The sequence below is a fragment of the Lontra canadensis genome, unplaced genomic scaffold (assembly GCF_010015895.1).
Source record: "Lontra canadensis isolate GAN:19392208 unplaced genomic scaffold, GSC_riverotter_1.0 scaffold41, whole genome shotgun sequence".
NCBI classification, from domain to species: domain Eukaryota; kingdom Metazoa; phylum Chordata; class Mammalia; order Carnivora; family Mustelidae; genus Lontra; species Lontra canadensis.
This window is the reverse complement of record NW_022631035.1, coordinates 892,929-906,393: the sequence shown is the minus strand read 5'-3', so window position 1 is coordinate 906,393 and position 13,465 is coordinate 892,929. Positions and strand designations below refer to the sequence as shown.

Here is a 13,465-nt window from a genome sequence, read left to right as displayed (position 1 = left end):
GATCACGAGTAGGCAGAGAGGCAGGCAGAGAGAGAGGAGGAAGCAGGCTCCCCGCTGAGCAGAGAGCCTGATGCGGGGCTCGATCCCAGGACCTGGAATCATGACCTGAGCCGAAGGCAGCGGCTTAACCCACAGAGGGGATGTTCTAACTGGTTCCCAGACTAGCCTTCCCGCTGTGAGTAACCATGGAGCTTGACAAATGTACCCAGTAGTGGTTTTCTGGAAATGGATAGTAGGCAGCACAAGACTTCCACCCTTGATGGATAGAAACCCCTAAGGTGAGACCCACAGACGCTCTGCCAGGGATAACGCGTCCACTGAGGGGCAGGGAGTCAGAATCTAAGCAGAACATGTGGTCCTGCCACGCAGCAGAGGCAGATCAGGGTTCAAGGCAACTGAAGGGATGGAATCTTCAGGGAGGGGAGGAGGCTGTGCCCAGAAGTCGGTGTGTGGTCTCTGTTTGCTCCCTGTCTAGTCCGTGGCTGAGGAGTGGGCTGAACACAGGCAGGATGAGATCACCCAAGAATGGCTCAGGACAAAAGAGAGCAGTTGTTATGGGCCCAGTGCTGGGGACCTGGGAGCTCTGGCCCAGCCAGAGAGGGTACAGCTCCTCCACACCTAGTGCACACCCTGGGCATCCAGCCAGGACCTGGAAAGTCTCATCCTTAGGAATTGGGGCCAGTGCTTCTCTCTCTGAAGCCCTCACAGAGTATACAGGGGAGACAGTTTGGAGGCTGAGTCCCACTGAGTTAGAGGACCTGGGGAAACTCCAGAAGTCTTCTGCAGATAACCCTAATAAAGCACAAAACCAAATCCGAACAAGTTTGGAATGATTAGTCAGTAATTAAACTGTCTACCAGAAACAAAACAAAACAAAACAAAACAAAACAACCCCAGCACTCTTCAGAGGAAGATAACAAAATCCAGACTTTCTATGGTGTATCATCTGTAATGTCCAGTACACAATGAAATATATCTAGGAATGAAAAGAAACAGGAAAACATTGCCCATAGTCAAGGAAAAAGCAGCCAACTGAAATAAACATTGTCTTGATATACCAAACAAGACTTTAAAGCACATATTTAAATGTGTTCAGAAAATAAAGGAAAATAACATTTTGATGAACAAACAATTACAAAGTTTTATCATAGAAATGGAAACAATAAAAGAGAATCAAGGGGCGCCTGGGTGGCTCAGTGGGTTGGGCCTCTTTTGGCTCGGGTCATGGTCTCGGGGTCCTGGGATCTAGCTCTGCATTGGGCTCCCTACCCACTTGGCGGGGAGCCTGCTTCTTCCTCTCCCTCTGCCTGCGTCTCTGCCTGCTTGTGATCTCTCTCTCTCTCTCTCTCTCTCTGCCAAATAAGTAAATAAAATCTTAAAAAAGAGAATCGAATGGAAATTGTGACTTTAAAAGTACAATAACTAAAAGAAATTTGCTAGGTAGGTTTAATGAGATTGTAGGTATTAGAAAACAGAGTCATTACACTTGAAGGCAGGTCAATAGAATGAGCCAATCTGAAGAAAGAGAACAAAAAGACCAAAGAAAAATGAAGAGACCCTCAAGGACCCTCTGGATAAGGGTCAAATAAATGGTCTAACATGCAGGTAACTGATCTCCCAGAAGAAGAAAATGAGAAGAGAAGTAAAAAATATCTGAAGAACTAAAACCCCCAAATTCTCAAACATTTGATTAAAATTGTCAACATACAGACCCCAGAGCTCACCAAACTCCAGGCAGGATAAGCAGAAAAAGAATGACATCAAAGTGCATTATTACCAACCCGATGAAACCAAAGATAAAAGGAGGATGTGGGAAAAAAAAAAAAAAAGGAGGATGTGGAAAGAGACTGGAGGAGGAGCTCTCATTGCCCAGGGGTAAAAGGAGCATGAGCGATGAGCCCTCATAAGCCAACGAGGAGGCCAGGAAGCAGTGAAATGACATCTCCAAAGTGTTAAAAGAAAAAAAAAAGTCTGTCAATCCAGAAATTCTAGACGCAGCAAAAATATCTCTCAGCAATGAGGTGAGGGGCACGCGGCGGGCTCAGTGGGTGGGGCAGGTGACTCGATCTTGGGGTTGTAAGTTCAAGCTCCGTGTTAGGTGTAGAGATGACTTAAAAATAACATCTTAGGTGCACCTGGTTGGCTTAGTGGGTTGATTCCCTGTCTTCGTCTCAGGTCATGGTCTCAGGGTCCTGGGATCAAGCCCGCATCGGGCTCTCTGCTCAGCGGGGAGCCTGCTTCCCCCTCTCTCTCTGCCTGACTCTCTGCCTACTTGTGATCTCTCTCTCTCTGTCAAATAAGTGAATAAAATAAAAAAAAACACAACACCTTAAAAAACTAGGGTGAAACAAGATATTTCCAGGTCAACAAAAGCCAAGAGATTTTGTCACCACTAAGACCTGTATATAAGAAAGCTAAATGATGTTCTTTAGCATGAAGAGAAATGATCCAGGTGATTCCTTGCAGCTACCAGGAAGAATGAAGAACGTTAAAAATAATAACTACATTGGAAAATATTCAATACAATTTTTCTCATCAAACATTCCTTTAAAAACATTTGACTCCTTAAAATAAAAATAAGAGGAGCGCCTGGGTGGCTCAGTGGGTTAAGCCTCTGCCTTTGGCTCAGGTCATGATCTCAGGGTCCTGGGATCCAGTCCCGCATCGGGCTCTCTGCTCAGCAGGGAGCCTGCTTCCCCCCCTACCTCTGCCTACTTGTGATCTCTGTCTGTCAAATAGATAAATAAAATCTTAAAAAAAAATAAAAATAAGAGGGGTGTCTGGCCGCTTCAGCCGAAGGAGGAAGTGACTGTTGATGTCAGGGTCGTGAGTTTGAGCCCCATGTTTGAGTGTCGAGACGACTTAAGTAAATAAATATTTTAAAAATAACCTTGTGAAGTGGCATATGTAAAAGTCAAAAGTAAAACAAAAACAGCCCAGAGGTCAATGAGGTTAAAAGGAATTCTACTCTTGCAAAGTTATTACATTTGCAAAGTGGTTCATATCAACCCCAAACCAAGTTTGGTAAATTCAGGATGCGTATTATTAACAGTACGGGACCAACAAAATATTTTTTAAATGTGTGGCCACGAAACCACATGAGGAAGTGAAGTAAAGCCCTAACGCTATTTGTTTGACAGTCCCATCCCAGGAAAGGGGGTCAAGGAGCAACAGGGGAACAAAAAGCAGAAAGAACAAATAGAAAACATGGGAAAGTGGCGTACTTGAACGCAATTAGAAGGCCTGAGTACACACGTCCCAGGCAGAGATCAGCGCCCCGAATGCAAAAGCAAGACCAGAAGTGCGCCCGACCACCTCAGTCGTTAGACGTCTGCCTTCAGCTCCGGTCATAATCTGGGGGTCTTGGGATCGAGCCCCGCATCGAATGAACCCGGGCTCCCTGCTCAGCGGGGAGCCTGCTTCTCCCTCTGCGTCTGCCCCTCCCCTTCTCTTCCCCCCTCCCTTTCCTCCTTCCCCCCTGCTCCTACATGTGCGTGCTCTCTCTCAAATAAATAAAACCTTTTTTAAAAAATGACACACACTTTACAAGAATACAACCACACGCTTATATCCTGAGACACATGGACGGTTTCCAGGATGGGTGGGAGCAGAGGACAGAACTACAAGGAACAACTGGGTGAAAAGAGGGGAACCCGGCCCGGATGGGAGAGCGTGAGAAAGTGATTCTTGGGGGCTCCTGGGTGGCTCAGTGGGTTAAAGCCTCTGCCTTCGGCTCAGGTCATGATCCCAGGTCCTGGGATCGAGCCCCGCATAGGGCTCTCTGCTCCGCGGGGAGCCTGCTTCCTCCTCTCTCTCTGCCTGCCTCTCTGCCTCCTTGTGATCTCTGTCTGTCAAGTAAATAAATAAAATCTTAAGGAAAAAAAAAAGAAAGAAAGTGATTCTTGGCACAAATTCCAAGAAAGAAAAAGCAAGGAGGAAAAGAAGGGAGGGAAGAGGAAAGGTGGCAGGTGGGAAGAATGGGGGGGTGAGGGGAAGAGGCAGGAGGGGTGAGGCGTCTCCTGGGGAGGCCTCCCAGAGCTCTGCATCTGGGGCTGTTGCTCCTTTCTCCCGGGCAAGGGGCGTAAGGGGACAGGTTAGGGGCCCAAGGCCACTCTGTGTGGCTTCAAGCTTTTAATTTATTATTTTATTTTATTTTGTTTTATTTTATTTCACTTTTTAAGTAGGTGCCATGCCCAGCATGGAGCCCAGTGTGGGGCTTGAACTCTCGACCCCGAGATCAAGACCTGAGCTAAGATCAAGACCTGATGCTTACCTGACTGGGCCCCCCAGGCATCCCTCAGGTTTTTTCCAGGAACCCCTCTGAGAACTGTCTGCCCTTCCAGGGCCACGGCTACCTTGGCCTTGACCAGAGCACAGCTAGGAAAGTGGCTTCAGGAGGCTGGTGGGGCCCAAGCTCTGGCTCAATCAGGAAGAAGGACGCTGCTGAGGTTCAAGGGCTGTGGGACTGGGGAGGAAAGCCCAGCGGCCAGGCCAGGGGGCGATGAGGCCTGGGGTGCAGAGCAGGGGGGGCCCTGGGTCTGGCACAGGCGCAGTGAAGCTGCCTGGAGGTGGTGGCTGTGGCCAGGGCGCCGGGACTGGAGCCCATGCAGCCCTGCACGGAGGCCGGGACCCCGTGGAGACCCCTCCTCACCGGGGCGACTCCCCACAACTGAGCTTTCTAAAGGCGGTGCTGGTGTCCTCTCCTCCAAGAAGACAGAAGACCGTTGCCCCGTGGGATGCCTGGGTGGCTCAGTGGGTTAAAGCCTCTGCCTTTGGCTCAGGTCGTGATCTTGGCGTCCTGGGATCGAGCCCCACATCGGGCTCTTGGCTCAGCAGGGAGCCTGCTTCCTCCTCTCTCTCTTCCTGCTTGTGATCTCTGTCTGTCAAATAAATAAATAAAATCTTAAAAATAAAAAAAGAAGAAGACCATTGCCACTGCCAGGGGTGCGTGCCAGCAGCCGCGAGCAGAGGGCCCTGACCTCCATGCCCTGCCTTTTCCCGCATCTCCTCCTCCTCCTCCTTTAAGATTGTATTTATTTATTTGACAGAGAGAGAGAGAGCACAGCAGGGGGAGTAGCAGGCAGAGGGAGAGGGAGAAGCAGGCTCCCCAGAGAGTTGGGGGAGCCCAATGTTGGGCTCCATCCCAGGACCCTGGACCACGACCTGAGCCGACGACAGTCACCAAACCACCTGAGCCACCCAGGCGCCCTTCTTTCTTCTTCCTCTTTCTTCTCCTTCCAGAACCTGTTGGTGGCTGCTGGCCTGGCTTCATGTTCCACGTCAGGAAAACTTGGCCGAGAACAAGATGGTTACCACCGGCTGAAAATAGGAGTTTGTGTCTCTGGTAACAACAGGTGACAGGTGCTTCATAAAATCCCCACCCCCGCCCCCGCCGTCAACACATCATCAGAGCCCCGGGGCTCCCACTCCCTCTGTCCAGCCCGCTCAGGGCACAGGTCAGCCGAAGGGCTCCTCCACAGTTCCCCACTTCCATCCCGCTGAGCGGGTGAGAGCGGGGGAAAGGACCGTGTCCCTTCTGGACTTGGTGCTCCTGATACTTCTCTCTGCCTCCGTTTTACCCGCTGACGCTGGGGCGACTGGAAGCCACAGATGGTGGCCCCAGAGGTAGGGGTGCTCTGGGTTCCTGACCCACGCGATCGCCGTGTCATGTGAACAAACGCGCATTTTGGGCTGGGTCCTTACCGCACCACCGCCCAGCCCGTCCCACTGGCCCTCCGTGCTGGCTTTTTCTTTTTCTTTCTTTTTTTTTTTTTTTAAAGTCAAAACTAATGACTTCATGGACTGATTCTAGCCCTATTTGTTGAAAGGACTCCCCCATCGGCTTGCTCTGGGGACCTTAGTGGTCCCCTGTGGCGGTGGGCGTGTGTACCTGCGTCCGGGCTGTCCTCCGGGCCCTCGGGCTCTGTGTGTGGGCCTGCGCGGCACCTGCTGTCTCGGACTGCAGCCCCACAGCAGGTCTTGAAGTTTTTAACTTGGTTCTTTTCCAAGGTTGCATTTGGGATCCCACTAACGTGCTTAGTGTTTCCATACCAAGTTTCGATTCGGCTGATCAACTTTTTTGTAATGTATTTGTCAGAGTTTGGTACCAGAATTATACTGGCCTCACAAAATGAGGAAAAATGTCCTCTTCTAGCCTAATTTCTGGAAGGTTTTGGGTAATGTTGCTACTCTTCCCTTGAATGTTTGATAGAATTTGGCAGTGAAAGCACCTGAAACTGGGTATTTCTTTGTGGGAACTTTTTTGGTTAATACATTGAAATTGTGCAATAAATATGGGCCACTCCCGTTCTGAATCTCATCCTGGCTCCCTTCCTAAACGACGTCTTTATGGAGACATCACTTGTATCAAAACGTGCCGGGTGTTGAAGTGTACAGTTCGGTGTTTTTATTATGTTCAGAGAGTTGTGTAACCACGACTACTATCTAATCCCGAATAGGGCTAATCCTATTACTCACGGTGGGGCGCATCGCCACAAACACGGAGTTAGCTAGCACCGAGCCCTTGCTGTAGAGGGAACCGTGTGGCCTCCCTGCACGCACACGGTTCGCGGAGATAATAACCCCAGCAATAGAAACACAGTTCCTTCCGGTAGATTCTGTTTGACAAAAGAGAAAACAAGGCTCAGAAGTGTCATGTGAACTGGCTGGGAGTGGGGACTCGGCCCTGTGCCTCTGGCCCCAGAGCAGGAGCCCTCTGCCCTCCATGCACACCCATCCCCACCCGCCCACATACTCGGGCCTCGGAGGCAGGAGGCAGGGCCTCGCCTAGTTTGACCTCGACCTCGGCTGGGGATGCTCAGGTCTTCCACTGTCAGATGAAGACAGGAAGGACTGATCTTGAGATTACAAACAAAATGTGATCAAGCAGGCCAGTCTGCAAACGCACAGCCTTCCAGTGGGGATCAAGGGGTTTTTGTGGCCCCAAGAAAGCCCACACCCATCAGCAGCTGTCTCCGTTCACCGGCCCCCAGCCCCCAGCAGCTGGCCTGCTCTGTGGGCCACCGTCCCTCCAGGGCTGGCCTGGGGCCTGGCCTGCAGTGACACGGGGTGTCCTGATATTTATTAAATACTCGTTAAAAAAAAAAAAGTTAGATGGAGGTCCAGGGACGCACGATTGAATTTTTAAACTCAATTTACAAAATTTTAACTTTTTCTGATGCTTCGTCTATTGCACGTCCATTATATGACATATTTTGTTATGCGTAAAATGCCATAAAGGAGAAAGAGAAAAATTCATTTTACTGGTTTTTGCATTTTTCAGAGACAACTAAACATTTTGGCGTTTCTTTCCAGGCTTTTTGTCCTCCCTGAAAAACAAAGGCGCCAGCTGGTCTGGCAGACCACGCCGCTCGCCGCTTGGGAAGCCGGCCAGTCCCCCCTCCCCTTGGAGGCTGCTGGGGGTCCGGGGACGACTCTTCCTTCTGACCCAGCGAGGGGGTCTAGGTCTCTGAAGGGGCCCAGCCTAGTGCTCCAGCCAGCAGGTGGGCCGATTGGGCCAATCCAAAGCTGTGCTGCGTCTATGCTCTGTGCGCACAGGACACAGGGGAGGCAGAGGGCCTGAGCGGCCTGGGTCTGGGAGGTTTGGCTAGTGCCCCGGTCTTGGGGGACTGCATGCTCTATGTCTGGGGGTGTGAGGGGGCATCCCGAGCAGGGACAATGCCTGGTGACCTGCCGCAAGCCCCCTCCCGAGTGACGGGGGTCCCATGCGAACTTGCTGCTTCGGGGGCTAAGGGCACCCCTTTCCCAGGACCCCAACTGGCATCTCCCACCCCCTGGACTTCTGGAGCCCACATCTACCCGTCTTCAGGCTCCGTTCCCAGTCTGAGGCTCGGGCCGCCTCCTGGTGCCCGTCTCACCCTCCACCCTGACGGGCCCCCGCAGCCCCAAGCTCGCCCGGTCTGCCTGTCTGCCACGGTGTGCGGCTGGGGTCGCGGGATCCTCTCCCCAGGAGCCCCGAGCAGTGCAACCGTGCGCCTGGGGACAGACATTTGAAGCAAAGTGGGAAACTGCTTGTTGGAAAATTTCATAACCCAAGTCCAGCAACACAAATGGGCTGTGCTGGGGCCACTAACGAGAAAAGCCTCAAGGCCCGAGTGAGTGGATGTGAACTCAGACCCCAGCCAGAGCGGGAGAAACGGCTCAGGCTTGGCTCACGAGCCCACGGCAAATCCAAGGCTGGAGGACGGTTTGGAGAGCAGAATGACCAGCTCAGACTTGATGGCGTCTGAATGGTAAGCGGTGTAGACAGAGCAGAGGTAGAGGGGGCGCGATTCTCCACGGCCGAGACGTCCCCCACGGGCACAGCGTGGCCCAGGCTGAGGCGAGGGCGTAACGGAGGCTGAGGAAGGGGCAGAAGGATCCCCCCCCGCCGCGGACGGAGCATCACGCACACCCACATGCTGCGGCCCGCGGACCGCACCGCGAGGCGCTGACCCGGCGCTGAGATCCGGTGCCCGTTTCCGTCACGGATCCCTCCCCGGTTGCCGTGACAGTGGTGCAGCACCAAGAACGCGAGGTTTCAGACTTGCTGAAATTCGCCACTCACTGCGTTTGCCTGGACCGCAGTGCTCCTCTTCCAGCCCCGTCGGTGCTCAGTCTGGGGCTCCTCCCGGGACTGTCGGCAGCCCTGGGGCCTGGAACCCGTGACGCTCCACTCCCAGTGACCTCCGGACATGTCTTCCTCGGGCCGAGCGCCATCGAACCATACACGGACACCAGGCCACACGGACACCAGTCCACGCGGACTCCAAGCTGCTGTCTGGGTGCTCCCTGCCTGCCCTATGCACAGGCATCGGCACCTACGGCCCTGCACACACACGCGCACACGAGTGCACGCTCACGTACAGCCCTGCACACACGCACACTCACGCACGCTCACGCACATTCACGCATGGCCCTGCACACACGCACACTCACGCACGCTCAAGTATGGCCTTGCACACACGCACACTCAGGCACGCTCACGTATGGCCTTGCACACACGCACACTCACGCACGCTCACGTATGGCCCTGCATACACGCACATTCACGCATGGCCCTGCACACACGCACGAGTGCATGCTCAAGTACAGCTCTGCACACACGCTCGAATGCACGCTCATGTGCGGCCTTGCACACATGCACATCCACACACTCACGTATGGCCTTGCACACACGCACGCTCACGTACAGCCTCGCACCCCTCCACGCACACACTAGTTGTCCCGCAGTGTGCTGAGAAAGCAGGCGAGACGGAAGACTAGCCTCCAGGGCCAGGTTTGCAGTGGGTCCATCGTTCCCTGCAGGAACCACCACCCAGCCCCCGCTTGGGAACCCACGGAAGAACCCCACGGGCAGTTAAGGCTTGGCAAGCAGGGCTTTGAGGGGCGCAGAGTTGCCTGGAGAGACCCTTCCTGGGGCAGCAGCTGGAGGCCTGTCAGCTCAGCTGCCAGGTGCCGTGCTGGTCCATTAAGCCAACGAGCCAGAGAGTAACAATCAAGCCTTTATTCACTTCCGGCAACTGCGCAGCCAGGACCCAGGACAGAAGTGCCGAGTTCCCTCATTCCCCTCTCTCTTCCGCAGAAAGGCACAGTTAAGGCGGGTGGGGGCTGCCGGGGTGGGGGCACCGCCCTGCAGGGGGAGCCCGGAACAGAAGGGCCCTGCTGCTTTTTGGACTTGGGGCAGGAGGCGAGGTCAGGGAGGAAAAGCACTGAGTGGTGGGTCGGAGTGGAGAGATGATACAAAGACCTTGGCTGAAGGGACGCGGTGAGGCGGCCCCTGGGTGGTGATGCCCGGGGCAGGAGTAAGCTGGGTTCCGAGCCCGCTGGCCGGAGGCCTTACTGCAGCACCTTCAGAGACCAGCCAGGTGGGGGGAGGGCGGCTCCCCGCTCCAGGCCTGCCGGTGCAGCCTCCTTGCCCACTGATGGCCTGCCGACGGAGCCCACGCACGACCCTGGCCTGGAGCCCACTCAGGGAACCTAGTCTGCCCGGAACCCCCTCTCCAGCAGGGTGAGGAGGGCAGGATGGGGCCCTGGGAGCAAAAGCCAGCCTTCTCCCAGGCCCCTAGGTCCCAGGGTAGACACCTTTCCTGCGGGAGCACACCTTGGGGGCTGCGCTGGAAGGAGGACCCACATTTCCCCCTCCCGCCTTCTGCGGCAGCTGGCACATGCACAGCCTGGACCCCTGGGCGGGGGCAGGCCGCTCACCCAGAGAGCTTGGTCATCTGGCCTGCCAGGGGCCCTGGGGGAGCACTCTGGGGGAGGCCTGCAGCACCCCCATCTCCCTGGACATGGCTGTGGCCAGCTAAGAGAGCCAAGGGCGGAAAAGGTCAGCAACGGTCCTGCTCCCTGGGTTGGGAGTCCAGGGTCACCGAGCAACGAGGTCACTTTGCTTGTGCATAGGACACCAATCCGTGTCTGGGTAGAGAAGGCAGTGGACAGACTTGAACCTGGGAAGGAAATACGGAGGTCAGGCCTACCGGGATGTAGGTGTTGTTGGGGGAAGCGCCAGAGGCCCTCCTCACCGCCCACTTACCGTGTGGGGTCCTGCTGCAGGCTGAAGCCTCCCACGTTCACCACATTATGTGGGTTCTCTGGACCCCCGTAGCTCAAGGTGACCTGAGGTGGGGGGGAGACAAGTCACTCCCAGGATCAGCTCTTCCCCCACACCCTCCTCTGGCCTCCAGAGTCAAACCAGGAGAGGCTGCTGTGCCTCTGGCTCCCCGGGGCCCTCCAGGGCAGGACTGCCCCCCATCCTGGTGCACCCAGGGCATGACCTCCCCCCCACCTTCCAGGGTAGGTGGAGGGCCCACCCAGGCCAAGTCCAGGCCCACCCCCCACTCTCCCCACCCAGGGCAGGAATGTCTCCCTCCATCTGGGGCATCCAGGCAGGCCCCTCACAAAGGAGCCCCTGTACCCAGGCCCCTGGATCCCAGCTGCGGGGCTGGGAATGCTTCCCTGAGCCCTGGTGATCGGCCTGAGATCCGGGGGAAGGGCCAGGCACCTCGGGGGGCAGGCTGGGGGCGAGGCCCGGGAGCTGGGCTGTACCTGCCGCAGCACGGCGTCAGGCGGCAGCCTCCGCAGGTCCTCCAGGTGGGAGTGGAAGAGCGAGCTCGGCAACAGGCGCGCGCCCAGCAGCCCCTCCACGATGTAGCCCACGGTGCAGTCATCCGGCAGCCGCGCCCGCTCGGCCGTGCTGATGAAGCTGCCCAGGCTGGTTGGGGGCCGGGGCCAGTGGGTCAGGGCCTCCTCCATCCTCAGCGCCACCATGCCCGCCTCCCAGCCCCGGCAGCCGGCCCCCAACACACCGCCCCCTCACCTGGCCCAGGGGCTCATCTTCAGAGCGAGGCCTCTGCTCAGGCAGAAGCCAGCTCCGCCCGTCGCAAACCAGAACTTGACGGTGGTCACCTGAGAAGGAAAGAGACGTGGGGCAGGGCGGCGTCCTCAGCTGCTCCCCGCACAAAGGGCAGGGGGACCCCCGGGCACAAGGGAGGGGCTTCCTGGGGGCCCAGCTCCGCCCACAGCACCTCCTGAAGGGCCCCCACCCCAGCATGGACCAGACTCTCCACCCTGCCGCCCTTCCCCAGCGGGGTCTCCGTGCTCTCAACCGTGCTCCCGGCCCAGCACTCACGGTGCCCCCTCCCTGGACCCTCTCGGCGGCCTCGATGGGGTGGTCCAGGCTGGGCCGGCCCAGGTAGACGTCCTGGCTGGGCGAGAAGGTGGAGAGCAGCCGCAGCAGGCCTCTGGGGTTCACGTAGTTGTCGTCGTCCACGTGGCAAAACCACCTGGGGGCGGCCAGAGGCGCTCTGGAGCCAGGGGCTGGTGCCGCTGGGGGCCTCCCCCTGCTGGCTCCCGAGCATGTGTGGGCCCAGGCTTAGCCCTGGGCTCTCCCGGGGGCACTGGAGCAAGGCCACCACATACTTGCGTCCGGACTCGATGAACTTGTCATACTCCACGGCCATCTTGCAGCACAGGGCCTGGCGGGTATGCACGGCCGAGCAGTTGGTGTTGATGATGTGGCTGCCTGCCCGGCGCGGGAAACGGGGGAGGCATGAGGGCCAGCCCGCCCCATGGTGATCAGGGCAAAACGGGGCTGTCCAGCGGGCATGGCCACCTCGCCCTGCTTGAAGCCCCCAGGCCGGGTCCAACCGCGCAGCCCTCGCCGGCTGCTGACCCACGGGGCCCAGACCGGTGACAACCATCTGCACCACTGTGAGCGCAAAGCCGGCCCAGGTTGACGACGTGCCCGGAGTGGAGCTGCCAGGAAAGAGTGGCCCTCTGCTGGAGCGTCTTCAGGGGCCGTTTGGGGACTGTGGCTCCGGCCCGAGGCCCTGGGAGGCCTGCCAGGGCTGCGGGAGGCAGAGCCTGGCCCGTGTGTGTAGGGGGCCTGGATGCTGGCACCAGCTGTGTGACCCTGGGCAAGCGACGGCCCCCACCCTGCCCCGGACCTCTCTACACAGCAGGGAGACGGGTGTCACCACACCAAAGGATCCATGAGGGGGCCCCGGTGCATGCAGGCTGGGGAGTGCACCTACCTGCCCGGAGTCGCAGTTCAGGGTCATCCCCGTCCGTGAAGATGAACGTCTGGGGAGAGACAACCTGTGAAGCCCCAGGGGGACCGGGATGGAGCTGCAGAGACGCCCCTGGGTGAGCCTGCGCTTCAGAGATGGAACTTGGAGACGAGAAGAGGGTGCCCAGGATGGGGCCGGACGCTTGGGGTTGGGACAGGGGAGTGGGGGTCCCCAGCGATGGCCTGCTGCTGTCCCCAGTGTCTCCTGCTGCGGTTGGGGCCAGGCCTGCTCTCACCGGACATCTGTGGGGTCTTGGTCCAGCGTCAGCTGAGAGAACCCACCCAGTTGGGAGGGCGGCCGTCCTTGGGTCCCCACAGACTCATGAGGGTCTGGCCATCACTCTGGGGACACAGCAGTGGGCAGGGGGTCCCGGGGATGGGGTCTCCGGGGCAGCCCTTGCGGGGACAGGGGTGTAAGGGGCGCGGACGGTTGCGGTCCGGCATCGGGGGAAGGGGTGCCGGGGTCCGGGGTCCGGGGGCAGGGGTGCCGCGATCGGGGATCCCGGGGCAAGGCCCACCTGCTGGCGAGCCCGGGAGATCCAGGTGCTCAGCAACAGCCCCAGGCGTGGCCCGTGGTTCTTCTGGGTGGTCTTGACAGCGATGAAGACGTCGTCCGGCCGCAGGCGGGGGACGGAGGCGGGTCGGGCGGGGGATGCCCGCCGGCCGGGGCTCAGACTGGGAGCCCTGGCAGGGGCGGGGGCCGGCGCCGGTACGCGGGGCAGTGGCAAGGGCAGCAGCAGTAGCGCGGCCAGGGCCGCGGCCAGCGCGAGGCAGGCCCGGCACAGCGCCCCCCGCCCGCGGCTCATGCGGCCGCGGGACCCGCGGGCACCGCCCGGGCCCAGGCCGCGCAGCGGCCCCTTTAAGAGCCGCTCCGCCCGCCGCGACCCGGATGCTCTG

General features: G+C 57.8%; 1 protein-coding gene across 2 annotated transcripts; it reads right to left on the bottom strand.

Annotated features, from left to right (window-relative positions):
- Positions 1-10,257: 10,257 nt before the first annotated feature.
- RFNG (RFNG O-fucosylpeptide 3-beta-N-acetylglucosaminyltransferase) lies at positions 10,258-13,440 on the bottom strand. Of its 2 annotated transcripts, none has more exons than XM_032870348.1 (8): positions 13,087-13,440; positions 12,534-12,597; positions 11,920-12,022; positions 11,630-11,783; positions 11,318-11,406; positions 11,047-11,212; positions 10,535-10,617; positions 10,258-10,448 (listed from the first exon to the last, which is right to left on the bottom strand). In XM_032870348.1, the coding sequence occupies exons 1-8, from the start codon at positions 13,372-13,374 to the stop codon at positions 10,367-10,369; spliced, it is 1,029 nt and encodes a 342-aa protein (XP_032726239.1). In that variant the 5' UTR covers positions 13,375-13,440; the 3' UTR covers positions 10,258-10,366. The 2 variants fall into 2 exon arrangements, with proteins under 2 accessions (XP_032726239.1, XP_032726241.1); XM_032870350.1 differs by having other exon boundaries at positions 12,534-12,582; positions 13,087-13,438.
- Positions 13,441-13,465: the final 25 nt, after the last annotated feature.

Excerpts from the sequence above, each read along its gene's own strand:
- RFNG (XM_032870348.1), bottom strand. The coding sequence starts at position 13,374 with ATGAGCCGCGGGCGGGGGGCGCTGTGCCGGGCCTGCCTCGCGCTGGCC. Across the intron at positions 11,784-11,919 it reads TTCATCGAGTCCGGACGCAA|GTGGTTTTGCCACGTGGACG; the intron begins GTATGTGGTGGC and ends GGCCGCCCCCAG. Across the intron at positions 10,618-11,046 it reads CTGACGCCGTGCTGCGGCAG|GTCACCTTGAGCTACGGGGG; the intron begins GTACAGCCCAGC and ends CCCCCACCTCAG.